This window comes from Miniopterus schreibersii, assembly GCF_964146895.1.
Source record: "Miniopterus schreibersii genome assembly, chromosome: 8".
In the NCBI taxonomy this organism is placed as follows: Eukaryota; Metazoa; Chordata; class Mammalia; order Chiroptera; family Miniopteridae; genus Miniopterus; species Miniopterus schreibersii.
In genome coordinates this window covers 20681537-20699945 of record NC_138109.1, presented here as the reverse complement: position 1 = coordinate 20699945, position 18409 = coordinate 20681537, and the positions used below count along the sequence as shown (strand labels likewise).

Below are 18409 nucleotides of genomic sequence, written 5' to 3'. Positions count from 1 at the left end.
AAGGGCCTCAAGGCCATGAGGAAGTCTTGGAACTTTATTCCACGGCAGTGAGGAACCAATGGAGAGTTTTCAGTTGGACAGCCACATGCTAGGACCCGTGTTTTGGAAGAAGCTCTCCAGCTGAGTATAGTAAGGATGGTATCCCAGGGACAAAGTCAGGGAGACCAGGAGGAGGGCCCTGGAGTCATCCCTAAGAGCATCAGTGGTGGCCTGACTCCTGCAATGGCAGTGAGGTGGGAGAAAGGGGGTAGAATCCACAGGGAGGGGTGACAGGACTGATGTGGGGCATAGGGGGCAGGGAGAAGTTCAGGTCAAGTCCAGGTTTCCAGATGCCACTTACCAGGACAGGAAAGCAAGTTTTCAGGAGAAAACGTGGAGGTGTTCAGTTGGGGGGCTGTTTAGTTTGGGGTATCCATGGAGTACCATGGGGGAGATGAGAATCTGAGAGGCAGGGCCATAAGGTGCTGCCCAAGGTCGTGCATAGTCAGTGTCATCTCTGGGTCTAGAATGTGGGCCTGCCCCTACCTACTCCCACCCCTCCATCCCCAGATCTGTGATTGCTCCTCCCTCTGTACCTCTTTTAAGGCCTCCACGCTCTTCCCATCCCAGCCTCCATGCCTTTGCTCTTGCTGTTTTTCTGCCCAGAAAGCCTTCCTTTCCCTGTACAAATCCCACCCACCCCTCAAGTTCCAGCAGGAGTCCCTCTTCACCCCAGGGGCTGGAGTAGAGATCCAGGTCAGAGGTGGGTGGGATATAAAGAGAGGTGGTGATGGTGACAGCAAGTCAGTTAGAGCCCAGCTCAGCTGCAAGCTGGCTGTGTGACATGGGATAGGTCACTTTCCCTCTCTGGGCCTCAGTCTCCTGCCCCTTCAAAGGAGAATAAGGGAAGGTCCTTGTCCCCAGGGAGCTCACAGTTTAGAAAGGGTCATAAGGTAAAACCTGACCAGTGACTTTAGAGGTATATCAAATGCCTTGAATAGTCACATAAGAAGAAGCTTATGGAGAAAGACTGAGTGGTGTTTTCTCTGAGCCTTAAAGAATGTATGAAATTCCAACAAGTAGAGATAGAGACAGAGGAGAGCTCTCCAGGCAGAGAAAACAACCTGTGCTGGAGGCAGAAAGTTTGGGGCGTGTTCAAGGAAGAATGAGTGTCTAGATTCTGGTTTCTGAGTCAACAGCTCAGGCGCTGTTTGTAAGCTGGCAGCCCAAGCCAGGCGGCCTCCCGTAAACACCTGTTTGCATAATCGAGGTCACACACAGGGGTGTGTTTGCACAATGACCTGTTTGCACAATCTCAGCCAACTATGTATCCCAGGCAGGCCAACCCCTAGTGGGTGAGCACAGCACCACTTCCGGATACTCACCCTGGCTGGCCCACCCAGCTTCGGCCCGGCCCCCTCTAGGACAGGCGGCCCCTTGACCCAGCCAGCAGCCCCACAGGTCACGGGCAATAACAGAAACTGAAATGATCTGACCCTCAGCAGGGCTGCTGAGAATGGCGTTTCCCGCCCAGGGCTCCCAGACTGGGGTTTCTAGCCCTCAGAGGACACCCTGTCCAATGGAGGAGGGAGTAGGGGCAGAAGAGCTGGAGGAGGAAGTATCCACAAAGCAGACACTGGAGGGGCGTGGAAGGGATGACTCCACATCTGTCTTGTGCTTTTCAGCTCACCAGAGTAAACATTTGTTGAGCATTTACTATGTGCCTGACTCTGTTCCACAAGTCTCACATGCATGATTTCACCGATTCCTCTCAAGAATCCCATGAAGCAGAGTCTATTATTATCCTCATTTTAAAGATGAAACTGAGACTCAGAGAGGTTGAACAACTTGCCCAGGGTCATACAGCTAGTATGTGGCAAACCCAAGCAGTCTGACTCCTCAGCCCCTGTTCCTAACCTCTCTACACTCTAATGATTCTCCCTTAAGAAAGTTCTACCTTAAATCTAACTTTCACTTCAGCTGCTGCAGCTCCATTTCCTGGTGCAGTTCAGCAGTGGGAAATAAGGGATGGATAAGATCAGTAAAATCTCGCCCTGAAATACTGAACTATGCAGGGGGTAAAGAAGAAAGGAGTTTTATTGAACACCTATTACATGCTGGTTAATGTCCAAGGCTCCTGTAGCTCATTTAATCCTCACCAAGCCCTCGGGAAGAGTTACCATCCCTGTAGCAGATGAGGAAATGGAGGCTTGGAGAAGGAGGGTAAACAACTTCTCCAAGGTTCCGCAGCCAGTAAACATGCACCGAGAATCCTGTGTGTGGCCTGCACTGTGCTGAGGCTGGAGGCAGAGAGAAAGTAGTTTCTGCCTTCAAGGAGTTTACAGTCTAATGGAGGAGGCATACAGCCCATGGCCCACTGCAGGATTACAGGATAACCAGGAAATATACTCAGCACAGACTGGACGCCTGAGCTGCGTCAGAGGGAGGATTGGCCAGCCTAGCCAGAGATGATGGGTCAGCTCCAGAGCCTGAGGCAGGCAGCGGAACACAAGCAAATTCTGCATGAAGTATATGACCAGAGTATGAAGTGTCCTCCTGGGGAAATGGAGGCACATAAGACAGGAGAGGGGGGCGGCGCCAGATCGTGAGGTATTTTGATTGCCCAGTTAAGGAGTTAGGATGGGGCAACCAATGTCAGGTGGTGAAAAGGGATATGGGGGGGGGGGGGAGGTAAGGAGTAGGGAGTTTCAATTTTTTTAGAGGGTGGTCAGAGAATTCCTTGATGAGGTGATATTTGAGCAAAGACCTGAAGAAGGGGAGGAAGTGACCCATATCATTATTTGGGGATAAACAGTCCAGGCAGAAGAAACAGCAAGTGCAAAGGCCCTGAGACAGGAGGGAGCCTAACAAGTTCAAGCAACAACAAGTAAAGAAGAGTGGCTAGAGCAGAGCAGGAAGGGAGAGAATTATAGGAGAGGGATCAGGGAGCAAACAGGGGTGCCTCAGGTTGAATAGGGCCTTGTAGATCACTGAAAGGGGTGTCACTTTGATACTGAGTGAGACAGGAGCCATTAGGGGTTTGGGTAGTGGATGACACGAACCAACTTGTCTAATTATCATGGCACTGGCTGCTGATGGAACTTTAACAGACAGGTGGAGGGGTGAGGATGAATGGAAGTAGGAGGCCAGGGAGGGGCCACTGCAACCATCTAGGTTTAAGTGATATTTATATTTTCCAACTTTTTATCATGAAAATACTCAAACATAGAGCCAAGTTGAACTTTACAGTGAATATCTGTCTACCCAGGATTTGGGATATATTTTGAAAGAAGAATCAATGGGATATGCTGAGCCTCCAGGGCCTATGGGACATCTCAGGGAAGTTGCCGCAGACAGTTGGATATTTCCATCTGGAACCAACACTGCAGCCCAGGTCCAGCCCATCACACCAGACTCAGAAAACCCATTTTTTCTAAAAGAATCATGTTATGGACACTCTGCTAGTCAGTTGGGACCTAACCTTATTGAGTTATAAATCCAATAAACTATGAACAGTCTGAGCCTTCTTCAGAAAATGCACAGAAAAGTATGAACAATTGAAGGGGGATCATGGATATAGACAATGAAGACATAAGATGTAGCCTACTTCATGCAATCAAAAAATGTTCAGTTTAGCAGAATCCTTGTGAGTAAACATGACTAGTTTCTCGTGAGCCTATGAAGAGCCTGGGCCTCACAGGTCTTCCCTCTGGGGTCCCACAGTCCCCATTTCTCCATCTGCTTGGCCGACAGACAATGGTAGAGAATACATGGTGGAGAGTGGAGCAGCGAGGAAGGTGCTGTGTTACAAAATTCCCTGTAACCTGGAGGCTGCCCTCTGAGTATTGTGAGAATCAGGGCCCCAAGGCTGGTGCTAAAAAGAGGCTTATTGCTGAGAGAACCTTCCAGCCAGGATCTGTCTCTGAGCGATGCTCCCCCAGGCAAGGAGCATGGGAATGGCACCCAGCTGGGTTGGAGCCTGGGCCCTACAGCGCCTCAAAGCTTTGAGGTCAGGAAATCCGGAGACAGAGGAGGGAGACATCATTGCCACATCCCCCAGCCCCTTTAAGACCCCCTAGGCAGGAAGGCTGCCCAGGCCTCACCAGCTTCCCTCCCAGACTCCTTCCTGGGAGGAAGGGGCTGCCGTGCCACCGCCCCCCACAGGACACAGGAGGGAAGGAGGCTGGGCAGGTGTTGCAATCCACAGCCCCTGGGTCTGTCAGAGGCCGAGCCATTAACGACAGGGCTGGGGAGAGAAGTCAGACTGCGGCTGTTTTCAGGAACTTGCCTGAAGAAGAGAGCAGAGACCAGGGAGGCCAGGCGGAGGCCAGGCGGAGGCCAGGCAGCTGCGGGGCTGCAGGCTCCAGCGTGAGTAGGGGAGCCCCAGGGAGAGCTGAGCCTTGACCTTGCTGAAGGCTTAGAGTGCCTCGGCTATCACCCCCAGAAGCTCTGACAACTGCCAGTGTTCAGGGGGCATAGGCCTGAAACCAGAGCTCCTGCCTTTAGGGTTTGTCCCTTGGACCAGGAGCCCTAGACACTAAGTCTCTTTTCCCCCCCACCCTGAGATGTCCCAGCTGTGGGGGAGGGCGCATCAGGGAAATCACAAACAGCTGCTCTCTGAGGACACAGAGCCGGGCTCAGCGAGGGGCCTAATTCTTATCCCTCTCCCTGCCTCTGTCTCTCAGAACTTGTGTGTCTCTACCTCCCCGTCTCCATCTCCCTCTAATTCACTCTCCATTTCTCTTTCCCCCTCAGCCCCTCTCTGGCTTGCCTGGGCTCCAAGTCTCCGTCAGTCTGTCCTGGAGTCTCTGTGTGCCTCTCTCACGTTTCCCTCTGTCTTTTGAATCTTAAACGCGCTCGGATATGATTGCTTCTCGGTCTCCCAAGTGCTCAGTCTCTCTGCGTGTCAGCATTCTTGTCTCTTGGGCTCTCTCCTCTCCGACTCTTGGTGTCTGTCCTGCCGTCTTCATCTCCGTGGGCCTCTCCATCATTTCGGTCCGTGTGGGTACCTTCACTTCCTTATTCTTTCTGCCATCTGTCTCCCTTTCTCTGAACCACATCTGGAAGGCCTCTCCCTTGGTTCGTTCCCAGCTCCCTCCTCTCTCCGGCCCTCCGCCCACAGTGACAATCTCCAGGTGAACTAGAGAGAAAGAACAGGGAGAGGGGGTGAACTGGAGAAGGGAGAGCAAGGGGAGAGGGTGAGTGGAGGAAAAGGAGAGGGAAGCGGAAAGAGGGGGGTGTGACGCAGGGCTCCAGGGCGGCGTGTTGTGCTGGAACCCAGCGAAGGTGGCTGGAGCGAAGGGGAGGCTGGGGGGACCAAGGGGCTGGAAGTAGGGGACCCAGAAATGGGATCTCGAAGCCAAGCAGCATGACATGGACGAAAGCAAGGTGGCAGTCCTAGGAGGTTGCGACCCAGCAGCCTGTAGGCAGGGGAGGGGGCACTAAGCCATGCTGGGTTCTGTGAGGTGGTGCCTTGCTTCGGGGCACGTGAAAACACAGTTATCGAGCTTTCTCCTTGGGGGCTGGCGCTCCATGCTAAGTGTTTTCTATTACCACAGCCCTGAGAAGTGGGTGCTATTATCCCTCTTTCACAGATGGGGAAACTGAAGCTCAGAAAGTAACTTGTCCAAGGTCACAAGGCTGGTAAGTGGCAGAACTGTGGTTCAGATCAGCTGGTCTGACTCACAGCTGGGCTCCCAACCTCTCTGCACACTGGCTGCAAGAGAGGAGACCAGACCATGCTCCCACAGGCCTGAGTTCTCACTCAACTGGGCTGGGGGGCACCCAGGACTGCTGAGGGGGACCAGGGACTAGTGCCAAGGGTGCCAATACCCAGGAACCCAGGGGGAAGGATGCCTGGCCTCTGGGGCTTTGGGGTTTGGTTGCCCGCTCTGGACAGGAGCCAGTGGTGAAGTGGTCCCCTCCCCAGGCATAGGCTGGGCCTGAAGCTGCCCCATGCTAGGGCAGCAGGGCTGGGTATGATCAAAAGCACATAGAGATGAAAACCAGGGTCCCAAAATCTGGTCCAAAGAGGCTAAATATTCCCCAACAAGAGGGGGGAGATCATCAAACTGGTAAGCTATACTAAGAAGGTGCCAACCACTGAGTGGTAGATGGGGGTGCTCTGAACAATTGTGCAGTTTCTCACTACACAAACTACCAGGCTGAGGGGCAAATGGAGGCTGAAATCCAGCTGTTCTCCAGTTGCCAGGTCCTAGTGTGGGGCTGCACCCTGATTAGCAAAAAAAAAAAAAAAAATAGTGACTCATGGGCTAGCTACCTGGTATCCTGATACTGCAATATATGTAGATAGACTGGGGGTTTGGTTAAGGTACCTACAAGCGGAAACAGCCTTGGGTATCTGGGCAGTTCCTATTCACACCTCTGTTTGGGAGGGACAGAAGCTTTCTCCCCAGCACAGGGGATCTGCTGAGATGCCGCCTATGTTTTTGTGAATGTACATGTTCGTTGCTCAGTGATTCCCACTGGCCTGCCACCAAGAGTGTCAATTAGTGCTGGAGGATCAGATGGCTGGCTTCAAGACCCCAACAGGATCAGAATGGAGGGTTAGGCCGGATACTTCCTGAGCCTGGTACTAATGCTCCCTCCACCCAGGCACTGTTGCCGTGATGACAGGATGCCTGGTCCCAGAAGGCCTCCAGAGGTCTGTGCCCAGAATTGGCGATGTATTTGTGTGTCCTCTTGTGTGTCCCACCTGATACCCTCTCAGCCCACCTTTCCCTCCTGCCATTGCCATGGCAGCCAGCTTCCCACAGGTGTCACATGACATCCCCTTGCCTCAGCAGCTCCATGGAGTTGTCCCCTCCTGCCAGGGAACATCTCTGACACTTCTGGCATGACTCACCCAGCAGAGCCTGCCTCATATTCATGCATGTGCAAACTGATGTGCCAGGAGGTTAATACCCAAGGGACATCCGCAGACCAATGGGGACAGGAGTCAGTGGATAAACATTCCCATCCTCCCACTCATTCAAGGGATAAACTGTCCCTTGGGTGGACAGTTCTGAGGCATGCACACAGCTCCTTGGAAGGTTCCAGCAGGATTCAGTCCCAGTTGTCCATAGAGGTGACCAGTTCAATGACATGCCCTTGTGTTGGCTTTCCTTTCTTATCTGTTTCATTCTCCCTATTCCCTCACCCTGTTCCTGGGATCTTCCTAAAATAAACTACCTGCATGCAAACCCCCATCTCAGGCTCTTCTTTGAGGGGTGGATGGAAACCTGGCTAAGAAAGAAGGGAAGGGGGAGAATGCTGTTCCTTGCTGCTCCTTTCCCTGCTCTCTCCTGGAAGGCAGTTTAACAATAACAGTGCCTATCACTTATAGTCATTTCCTACGTGCCAGGTCTTCTTCCCAAAGCCCTGTGTAGTAGTATAGGCTGTTGCCTCCATTTGCAGACAAAGAAACTGAGACTCCCAGAGGTCAAGTAACTTGGTCAAAGCCACACTGCGGCAGAACAAGGATTAAACTCAGCTCTGACTCCAAAGTCCCAGATCTTAACCATCCCCTTGTGCCTCCAGGTGAACAGCAAGTTGGCACGATGGTGGGGCTGGGAGCCTGGAGCCTGACCAGAGCTGCTCTGATCATCCTGCTGCTCCCCAGAAGTGAGTATGGCCAGGGGTGAGGTGCCGTGGTGAGAGGGGAGTTACAGGGAGAGATGCTGGGGATGGAGGAGAGAATCACTTCCCTGCACTGCCACACTGCCCCTGGGGTTCCTAGAGAATCCCAAGAGAATCGAGACTGGACAACAGACGTGGGGTAGCTGGGCTCCCATCCACAGACTTCTGCAAGCAACCCACCAGCCATAAGGAATGGTGAGAGGACCGGAGCTGGTCAGCCTGGAAAAGGCCAGGGGGCCCAGATCTTGTCTGCAAATCTCTGTCAGGCTGTCAAAGGGAACCTCTGACTTCTGTGCAGTCTTCATGGGCAGCAAAGGGAGCAGGGCAGAACCCACAAGGAGGCAGATTTCATCCTAGAATCAGGAAGCCCAGGCAGAGCCCCCCTACTACAGAAACTCTGTCTTGAGAGGTGAAGACCCTCCTATCTCTGGGGGCATGCAAGTTGAGGCCAGGATTGACCAGGATGCTGCACAGCAGGGGTCGGCAAACTTCGTCTGATAGTAATATTCAGGTTTTGAGGGCTACAGGCAGTCTCTGTTGCATGTTCTTATTTGGTTTTTATTTTGTTTGTTTTTAACCCTTTAAAAATGTAAAAGACCTTCTTAGCTGTCAGGCCACACACAAACAGGCAACCCTAGCCCTGCTGCAGAGGATGTAGCATCAGGTGGAGTTTTGAAGTGAACAGTTTTGCGAGGCTCCTTCCTGTCTGAAATTCCGAGTCTGTGAAGCGGTAGGAGCCCCGTGAACTTGCTCTGTTACCCTGGGCAAACTGTCTCTCGTCTTAGGGCCTTAGCATCCCCATCAGGAAAATGGGCTGAAGGACACCTGAGAGAGGAGAGAAGGCATGGTGGGCAAAGTACAGAACTTTATTCAATACATGTTCACCTCGGGCTACTCTGTGCTGGGGCCTGGGAATACAACAGGGAGCAAAAGAGCCAAGGTCTCCGGGCTCACGGACCCTATGGTCCAGCTGGAGAGACAGACAAGCAAATAATCACATGGCTCTATAATTGTGAAGGCTAATAAGAGCTTTGGGGAAGTTTAGGGAGCTTGGCCTCGTCTGGTTACACCCAAGATGCCTGAATGTTAACCAGGTGAAAGAGGGGTGGGAAGAAAGAGCACCTCCAAGAGCAATAGCGGTGCAAAGATCGGAGATTGGAAAGAGCCTGGCGTTTTCAAGGAATTGCAAGAAGCCAGGGTGACTGGGGCTTAGAGAGTATGGTCTGAGCTGGAAGTGGAAGGGTTAGGCAGGAGCCGGGCCACAAGGGCTGCGAGAGGCTCTGGGTCTCTATCCTGGCAGCAAATACTCACCTGTCGGACACTGTTCTAAGTGCCTTACACAAGTTATCACATCAAATGTTTCCAGCCACACTAAAGTAGGGACTATTTTTATCCCCACTTTACAGATGAGAAATCAGAGGCACAGAAAGTCTCAGTAACATAGCAGGGTCACATAATTAATAAGCAATAGAATCAGGCTCTAAACCTAGGCAGTCTAGTCCCAAGAACCTTGCTCTTACCCATTGTGCCATACTGCCTTTTGGAGCCAAAACATGCCACTGGAGTGCTGTGATTGAGGTGTGGAAACAATCAGATCTGAATTCTGAAAAGACTGCTGTGGCTTCGGGGTTCTTATCATCCTAATCACTGCTTTCGCCACCCTTCAGAGGGCACTGGGGAGGAACTAGTGTCTATCTGGTGGCATGCCGGAGCAGGCTTACAGGAGCTCATTGTGCACAGCTCTTTCCAAGTTCACATCCAGTGATATCACACTGGTAGTTTGCAATCAGCCATGGTGGGAACATTTCACCAGGGAAAACAGCCCATGCTACAAATCAGGATCGGTGTTTCTCTGCACAGCCAGTTGATAAACTTTTACCCACACATCACTGCCTCTGTCTCCTCCCCAAGAGCCTCTCACAGTCCCAAACACGGCGTCCCACTCCAGCTCCCACATCTTGGAGGGTGAGGCCCTGAGACTAGGATGGCAAAGGCCTAGCTTATAGCCCAGCTCTGCCAGGCAGGGAGTCACTCATGGCCCAATCTCTTCCACCCCAGGCCTGGAGGAGTGCGGGCACATCAGCCTCTCAGCCCCCATAGTCCGCCTGGGAGATGCCATCACGGCTTCCTGCATCATCAACCAGACCTGCAGCCACCTGGGCCCAGAGTCACAGATTGTATGGAAATTGGGAACAGAGCTTCAACAAGGGGGGAGGCAGCAGCGCCTGGCGGATGGCACCCTGGAATCTACCATCACCTTGCCCCACCTCAACGACCCTTGGGTCCTTCTCTCCTGCTGTCTGCGCTGGAGCAACAGCCTGCAGATCCTGGACCAGGCTGAGCTGCAGGCAGGCTGTAAGTCCCTGCAGCCATCCACCCTTCTGCCTCCAATGCCCACCTGCCAATACTAAGAGCTATTCTTCCTTGAGCTCTTGCTCAGTAGCACTTTATGGGCTCGATATTAGGTCATCTTCCCTACCAGTGGACAGTATTATTTAGCCCCATTTTGCAGATAAGAAAACTGAAGTTCAGAGAGGGCAAGTGATGTACTGAATGAAGGTCACAAACCAATAAGGATAGAGCAAAGATTTATATCAGGTAGTGTGGCCAGAGAGCCAGTATAGTAACTGCTACGCTGTATGACCACCGAGTAAGCCCAACTCCCCAGCCCCAGGAGGGTGTGTCCAGGGAGGACAGTCTCTATCAGCTGGGCTTGCTCCCAGCTTCTCTCCCACCCGTCTCAGCCTTCTGCACAAACTGCAAAGAATGGAGTTTGTGCCAAGCCAATGCATAAGAAAAAACAAACCAAGACCAAGGTTCTGTGTAAGAATCAGTAATAGTAGAGGTAACACTTACATAGTACCTACTAAGAGCCCAGCACTGCTGTGAGCACTTTACATGCAGTAAGTCATTCAGCCCTCACAATAACCCTAGGGGGTAGGTATGTTACCATTACTCTCGTTTTACAGATGAGCAAACAGAGCAGTTAAGTAACTTCAAGGTCACACAGCTAATGAGTGGCAGAACCAGAGTTTTCCCTGTACATGCATGTGACTTGGTTTCCCCCGGGGCTGCGCAGACAGGCAAATAAACCAAGTGAGCCCGGAGGGAATGACCCAGAGCAGGGAAACAAGCCAGTTGGTCCCAGTGGGAGCTTTCTGAGTGGTCCTACCCAAAGCCCTCATTCTCCCCACCCTGCGCACAGACCCGCCCTCCACACCCCACAACCTGTCCTGCCTCATGAACCTCACAACTGATAGCCTCACCTGCCAGTGGGAGCCAGGACCTGACACCCACCTGTCTACCAACTTCACCCTAAAAAGCTTCAAGTGAGTAGGGGCCTCTACTCCAGCCCCATTCCTGGGGTGTGGTATAGGTAGGACTGTGGGGATGAGGGAGACAGAGGTAAAGATGGGAGGGAGAAGGGAACCTTGCTTTCTTCCTATGTCTGACACCCAAGCCTGGCCTATTGGCAGGAGCCGGGGCAACTGCCAGATCCAGGAGGAAGCCATCCCCGACTGTGTGCCTGAGGACGGAAAGAGCCACTGCTCCATCCCACGCAAACACCTGCAGCTCTACCAGAGTATGGGCATCTGGGTGCAGGTGGAGAATGTGCTGGGGACCAGTGTGTCCCCACAGCTGTGCCTTGATCCCATGGATGTTGGTGGGTGATGCACTGGGTATGGGGGAGGGAAGGGCAGACCCAAAGAGACACAGAGGGAAACACATACCAGTGACAAACAAATAGACACTGGAAGACCCAGAGGTAGAATAAGAGAAGAGAGACAGAGGCAAAGTGGGATACAGTTGGAGACAGAGCTATGGAGACACAGAGACACAGAAGAAACACATTCTTTCGGGAAATTTCTTGAAGTGTCCACTATGTGCTAGGCACTGTTCTGGGTGCTAGAGATACAGCAGTGAACAAAAGGGCAAAAGTCCTGCCCTGGAGCGTTACATTCTAATGGGCAATATAAATAAAATAGAATGTCAGTTGATGATAAATGTGATGGGGAAATTAAAGTGGGGAAGGGGTGGGAAAAGCTGGGAGTGGGGAGCAGTTGCCATTTCAGTAAGGTGGTCAGGGAAGGCCTCGCTGAGAAGGTGACATTTCAAAAGATCCTTGAAGGAAATAAGGGAGCAAGACACTGGATATGTGGAGGGAAAATGTTCCAGGGAACAACCAGTGCAAAGGCTCTGGGGCATGAGTATGAAACAGACCTAGACAGAAACAGACACATATACAGAGACAGACCTGCAGAAACATGATGACAGAGATGAAGAGACCCAGAGAGAGAGCAAAAAAGACAGACATAGAGATCCCATGGATAGAGACCCAGGGGAAAAATGGAACCACAGACAGAGAAGAGGGAGCTAAGGCAGGGCCATGTAAAATGGGGCAGAGGAAGGGTCTGACAACCCCTCTCCTTACAGTAAAACTGGAGCCCCCCACACTGTGGGCCCTGGACCCCAGCCCTGAGGCGGCCCCACCCCAGCCAGGCTGCCTACAGTTGGGCTGGGAGTCATGGAAACCAAGCCTTTACATAGACCAGAAGTGTGAGCTGCGCCTCCAGCCACAGCTTGGAGAAGCCAGCTGGATCCTGGTGAGGGGCAGGGCAACCTCAAAAGCCTGGGATGGCGGTGGCTGAGGAGAGTGTAAGTTGAGCTGACCCTGAAGGGCACAGGAATCAGAGCTCAGAGCCACACCTTTCCCCACCAGGTGGACTCCCTGCCCTCCAGGACCCTTCAGCATGAGCTCTGCGGGCTCCTCCCATCCACAGCCTACACTCTGCAGATGCGCTGCACCCGCTGGCCCCTGCCTGGCCACTGGAGTGACTGGAGCCCCAGCCTGGAGCTGACGAGTGCACAGTGGGGTAAGTGGGTGGTAAGGGGCTAAGAGCAACCATCAGGACCCTGTCCCACCTCCAAAGCCCTCCCTGACCAGCACCCCTCCTCTCCATCCACAGCCCCCAATGTCAGACTGGACACGTGGTGGCGGCAGAGGCAGCTGGACCCCAGGACAGTGGACGTGCAGCTGTTCTGGAAGGTGACCCCCTCTGCAGGCCATCCCTGAGACCTCCTTCAACCCACACAGACCCCTGTGGGCTCAGGACTCCCCCAGCTCTGGAAGGCTTGGATGCATTTGTATGTGATTTGCATGCACCTCGCATGTGCCTAGGGAGCTGGGTAGTGTCCTTCTGGAGCGACTACAGCGCAGACTCAGCTATGGCAAAGGGTTGGCGTGCTGCACATGCCTGCTTGCTTCTTCCTTCCCTCCCTCCTAGGACCTGGCACAGGGCAACAGAGGGAAGAACTGAGGGACGGGGAAAGGCTGGCCTTCTGGGGGTGGCTTAGTTCCTGTGGTCCATCTGCCCCCATCTAGAATTCTCCCCCACGCAAGATGAGATGTGCATTCCTCTTATCTTTTTCCTCCTATGTCCACCACAGCCAATGCCCCTGGAGGAAGCCAGTGGGGAGATCCAAGGGTACCTGGTCTCCTGGAGACCCCCAGGCCAAGCTGGAGCAGTCTCACCCCTCTGCAACACCACGGAACTAAGCTGCACCTTCCATTTGCCTTTGGAAGTCCGGGAGGTGGTCCTTGTGGCCTACAACACCGCTGGGACCTCTCCTCCCACCCCAGTGGTCTTCTTGGACCGCAGAGGTAAAGGGGGCTGGCAGCTAGTAAAGCATGGTGGTTAAGCATGTACATTTGAAGGCTGGCCTGCCTGTGTTCAAATCCAGTCCTGTCACTTGCTAACAGTGTAACCTGCACAAGCTAGTTACTTAACCTCCCTGGCCTCAGTTTACTCATCTATCAAATGGGGATGATATAGCACCTACCTCAAAGCGGTATTGTGAAGACTACATGAGTTAAGACATGTGCCTGGTATATTGTAACTGCTCAATATGTGTTAGCTATTACTATCATGAGCCAAAGCCAGGTTAAGTTGGTGGTAGTGTCTACACACACATACACACACACACACAGTCCATTCTGCCAAGGAAGATGGGAGAGAAAGCCCTACGTTTTTCCAACTGGAACACAGTCCCTGAGTTAATTTCTCATTCTTCAGGGATCAGCCACCACCACCCCCAGGTTCCCTTGAACATGGATCCTGACAAGGTGAGACTAACAATAATAATAGCTAATATTCCCATGGACTAGCTGCATGACCTTAGATGTTACTTAATCTCTCTGTGTCTGTTTTCTCATTGATAAAATGGGGACAGTAGTAGTGCCCCATCAAGGAACTGTTAGCATACACCAAGGACTACACCTGGCACATACTAAGAACTACATCGTGTTAGCTTTTGTCATATCAAGCAGCACTCTACACTAGGCCTCCCTGGCCTCTGGTTACCCATCTAGCAAATGCAGATGATACAGCACCTACCTCAAAAGGTTGTCTAGGCTCATTCCACGAATTATCTCATCTAATCTGCACCAATACTCTATGAGGGAGGAACTTTTATCATCATTTCCATTTCACAGACGAGGAAACTGAGGCTCAGATGTTGACTTGCTCAAGGTCACCCAGTTTATAAGTAGCAAAGCCAGAATCTGAACCCAGGCTTCTGGCTCTAGGGCCTGCATTCTTTTCACCTTCATTCCATCTTCTATTCTGTCTCCAGGCCCTCCCCTGGGCAGACTCCATACTGTGGCCCAAGACCCTCACAGCCTCTGGGTGGGCTGGGAAACCCCCAGCCCTCAGCCTCGGGGCTATGTGATTGAGTGGGGCCTGGGTCCCCCCAGCCCCAGCAGCAGCAATAAGACCTGGAAAATGGAGCACAACGGGAGCATTGCAGGGACCCTGCTGCAAGGTGAGGCAGGCCTAGGGGGCGGGCAGGTGGGCAGGGCCCAGAGATGGGGAGGCAGTGGGCCAGGGCAACCTGAACCACACTGGACAAGTAGATTCCCAAGTATTTCTTGATCCTTCACTGGTCTCACCTCATATACTCAGAATCAGAAAGTTCCTCTTACAGTCTAGCTAGATCCTCTCTGGCTACAGCCCTGACTCTGCCGCCTTTCTAGCTCTCTCTTCCATTTTTTTCCCCTTACCTCTACCAAGTGATCTGAAGAAGAGGTTGCAGAGGCTAGCCCTGCAGTGTGAGGCCCAGGTTCGCCCCAACTGGAGGTCTGAGGTTAGCTCCTGATCATCAGCAGAGGTTATTCCCTGACCAGAGTGCCTACCCCATTTCCTCTCTACAGAGAACATCAGGCCCTTTCAGCTCTACGAGATCACTGTGACCACCCTGTACCAAGACACCATGGGGCCCTCCCAGCGCATCTATGCCTATTCCCAAGAAACGGGTTTGTCAGCCACCAGACCTGCATAGGCCCCAACAATCAGGGCTATGAGGGAACATTCCCTTCTTCCTCTACCTCTGGCCCAAAGAGGGTTCCTCCTAGTCCTAAGATTAACCCTGGCTTACACTGGCCCCCTGCAGCTAGGGAGAAGTCAGGTGGTGAGTGAGAGAAATTAGGCAGTGAGTTTGGAGCAATTCAGAGAGCAAGTCTGGCAAAAGTCAGTCATTTGTCCTGATAGAAAAAACATGTCACGTGTGATAGAAAGAGAGAGAGGGCCTGGCATAAATTCAGAGAGTGAGCTGCAGAAATTGAATAGTGAGTCAGGCAAAATCAGGCCTGGTAGAAACCAGGGAGTCAGGCTTTGAAGTCAAAGAGAACCAGGTTCAAATCCTGCCTCAGCCACTTATCAGAAGTAGATGGGATTCAGTCAAAGTTCATGAGACAATGAGGCTTGGGTACGAGTCTGTTTGGACTCTCTTATATCATCCACCTCACAGCACGTCCCAGTTCTTGGGTCTGGGAGGCACAAGGAGTCCAGCTGGGTTCTCCATCCTGCCCCCTGTCAACCCTGCACCTCTCTCTCCCGGCAGCCCCCTCCTACACCCCAGAGCTGCATCTAAAGCACATTGGCAAGACCTGGGCCCAGTTGGAGTGGGTGCCCCCAGCCCCTGAGCTGGGGAGGAGTCCTCTTACCCACTACACCATCTTCTGGACCAGTGCCCAGGGCCAGTCCTTCTGTGAGTCTATCCTCAGCACCCCACAGCCCCAGAATGCCCGGGAGGGGGGCTCAGCAGCCTTGGAGGGAACCTCCGCATCCGGGCCCAGGCTGACCATCCTCCTCCACCCCCAGCCACCATCCTTAACGCTTCCTCCCATGGCTTTGTCCTACCTGGCCTGGAGCCCGCCAGCTTGTACCACGTCTACCTCACAGCTGCCAGCCAGGCAGGGGCCACCAACAGCACAAGCCTCACCCTGATGACCTTGGCCCCAGGTAAGGGGAAAAAGGGGCTGCTCAGACAAGGCTGTTGGGAGGGTGCCTCGGCCAAAGGGGCTCCATTTTTAAAGTAGACAAGGCTTGCCTGGATCTCCTGGTCCAAGGGAGACCTAGCCCTGCCCACATATCCTAGTCTGAGGGAGGAGGCCCAGCCTTACTCACACGCACTCTAATCTCTTCTGGCTTTCCCCTCACCCTAGAGGAGTCCGAGCTGCACATCTTCCTGGGCCTGTTCAGCCTCCTGCTCTTGCTCATCTGCCTGTGTGGGGCTGCCAGGCTCTGCTGCAGAGCCAGGTAAATCAAGATCTGACACCCAGATACCCCTGCCCACAAGGAACTACAGGCCTGAGTGGGCCAGTCCAAGTCCATCCCGGTCTTCCCAGGCCTCAGGCCTCATGTCTGGGAGTCACACCCTCCCCCTTCTCCCCTCCGCACTAAGCGGCCATGCCTTCAGCTGCTGGGGACGGGTGGGAGAAAGGATGGAAAGATGGGAGGGTATGCCTGACCCTGCCTTTACCTGCCCCCTTCTCTAGCAGGAAGAATCCCCTCTGGCCAAGTGTCCCAGACCCAGCCCACAGCAGCCTGGGCTCCTGGGTGCCTAGCATCACAGCGGAGGTGAGAACCCTGGAGGGAGAGGGAAATGGGAGTAGGGGTGTCAGCCCAGGCTCAAAGTGAATGGATGCCCCTCTGAGGATAAGTACTCGGCCTTCCCTTCACTTCCTAGCAAGATCCACTTCCTTTGGAGTAAAGCAGACATGAGTTTGCATCCCCCCTCTACCCACTTCAAAACCTCAGATGTCCCACTGTGAAATGGGACTAATCCCACACAGAATTGTTGGAGAGATTCACCAAGATAAGTCTGAACAGCACAGAGCACATATCATGAACATATGAGGTGCTTTGCAGGTGCAAGTCTTTGAGTGTAGCAGAAAGCAGCAGGAAGTTCCCCTCCCTGCCCAACTCAGGAAGGGACAGTGGCTGGGGCAGACATCTGAAATAAATCATGCCCTCACCACATGACCTTGTGTCCAGGAGATCTTCCAGCTGCCCAGCCTTTGGGACCCCAGCATGCCACCCATCACCAAGATCACCGTGCTGGAGGAGGAAGAGAAGAAGCCAGGGCCATGGGAGTCCAATGACGGCTCAGGAACCTGCAGCCTTCCCACCCTGGTCCAGGCCTATGTGCTCCAGGGGGACCCAAGAGCACCTTCTATCCAGCCCCAGTCCCAGTCTGGCAACAGTGACCAGGTCCTTTATGGGCAGGTGATAGGCAGCCCCACCGGCTCAGAGCCAGGGCACTACATCCGCTGTGACTCCACTCAGCCCCTCTTGGGGGGCCTCACCCCCAGCCCCAAGTCCTATGAGAACCTCTGGTTCCAGCCCAGCCCAGTAAGGACCTCAGAGCCTCTAGTCCCAAACCAGGAGGATGACTGTGTCTTTGGGCCACTGCTTGACTTCCCCCTCCTGCAGGGGCTCCAGGTCCATGGGGTGGAAGGGCTGGGAGGCTTCTAGGGCTTCCTGGAATGCCCCAGTTGGGTCTGCCTCTTGAAAGGCCTGGGCCATCAGAAAAGAGGCAAGGGTAAGTAAGCCCATCACTAAAAAACTACCCTCCCCCAGGAAAGGCAGAAAGGCTCCCAGTTACCCCCATTAGAGGCCTCCAGCATCCCTTCCCCATGCTCTCAATACCCATGAGCTGGGCCTCCCACTTTAAAGATCAGAGACTGACTCCTCCAGCCTGCCCACTATGGTGCCTTTTGTGCTTATTTCCTGTAATTTCAGTCTCTTAAACTGATTTATGGTTCCATTTGATTTCGTTTTATTTTGAGAAACTCTGTGAGTGCCTGAGTCCATTCTTTTTCTTTTCAGGGCCGCGGCAGTCGGGTGGTAGGGGCTGTACCTCTCAGAATTGTTGGTTGGCTTATTTTTCCTTCATTCATTCATTCATTCAACCAGAGCCCTAGGCTGGCAGCAGGGACTCAAAAATGACTAGGCTCAGTCCTTTCTCAAAGAGCTCCCATTCTAGTGGTGGAGACTTGAAAATTGACCACTAGGACACAGTGGCCAGGGTTACCTGGAGGGAGTCACAAAGTGGACACAGGGATAGAGGCCTCAGAAAAGAGTAACTTCTGTTAGGGAAATATAATTAAAAACGAAATCTCCCACCAACCTAGTAAAACCTCTCTACAAGCACAGAAAAGGAAGAAAAGTTTTATTATTGAATGAGCATTAAACCAGAATGTGATGCGCATCACAGGCAATTAGCTAAAGGGCTTGCAAAGACAGACAGAAATTGTACTCTTTTATATAGCTAAGTGTATATACAAAATGTATACAACTTAATGCATACATTTTCTCAAGATAAACAATAACTAGTTCCCAAGCAAGAAGACCTGACAGCACCATTCGTCACACGGGGGTCATCCTAAATTCACCTGGTAAGTGGGGTAGTCACCTGTGTTTGCTAATTGCACTTATCCAAAAGAAAAATA

General features: G+C 52.7%; 1 protein-coding gene across 3 annotated transcripts; it reads left to right on the top strand.

The window, feature by feature from the left end:
- Positions 1 to 4261: 4261 nt before the first annotated feature.
- Positions 4262 to 17723, top strand: CSF3R (colony stimulating factor 3 receptor). 3 transcript variants are annotated; one of them, XM_081144905.1, is made up of 17 exons: positions 4267 to 4347; positions 5574 to 5622; positions 7519 to 7602; positions 9676 to 9972; positions 10823 to 10946; positions 11094 to 11281; positions 12052 to 12221; positions 12338 to 12491; positions 12585 to 12664; positions 13066 to 13279; positions 14251 to 14439; positions 14828 to 14929; positions 15517 to 15663; positions 15777 to 15917; positions 16121 to 16214; positions 16454 to 16535; positions 16953 to 17723. In XM_081144905.1, exons 3-17 carry the CDS (start codon positions 7539 to 7541, stop codon positions 17430 to 17432), a joined length of 2526 nt encoding a protein of 841 aa, XP_081001031.1. In that variant the 5' UTR covers positions 4267 to 4347; positions 5574 to 5622; positions 7519 to 7538; the 3' UTR covers positions 17433 to 17723. The 3 variants fall into 3 exon arrangements, with proteins under 3 accessions (XP_081001030.1, XP_081001032.1, XP_081001031.1); XM_081144904.1 differs by lacking the exon at positions 5574 to 5622 and having other exon boundaries at positions 4262 to 4347; XM_081144906.1 differs by lacking the exon at positions 5574 to 5622 and having other exon boundaries at positions 4262 to 4347; positions 16457 to 16535; positions 16953 to 17717.
- Positions 17724 to 18409: the final 686 nt, after the last annotated feature.

Excerpts from the sequence above, each read along its gene's own strand:
- CSF3R (XM_081144904.1), top strand. The coding sequence starts at position 7,539 with ATGGTGGGGCTGGGAGCCTGGAGCCTGACCAGAGCTGCTCTGATCATC. Across the intron at positions 9,973-10,822 it reads GGCTGAGCTGCAGGCAGGCT|ACCCGCCCTCCACACCCCAC; the intron begins GTAAGTCCCTGC and ends CCCTGCGCACAG. Across the intron at positions 15,918-16,120 it reads CCTGATGACCTTGGCCCCAG|AGGAGTCCGAGCTGCACATC; the intron begins GTAAGGGGAAAA and ends CCCTCACCCTAG.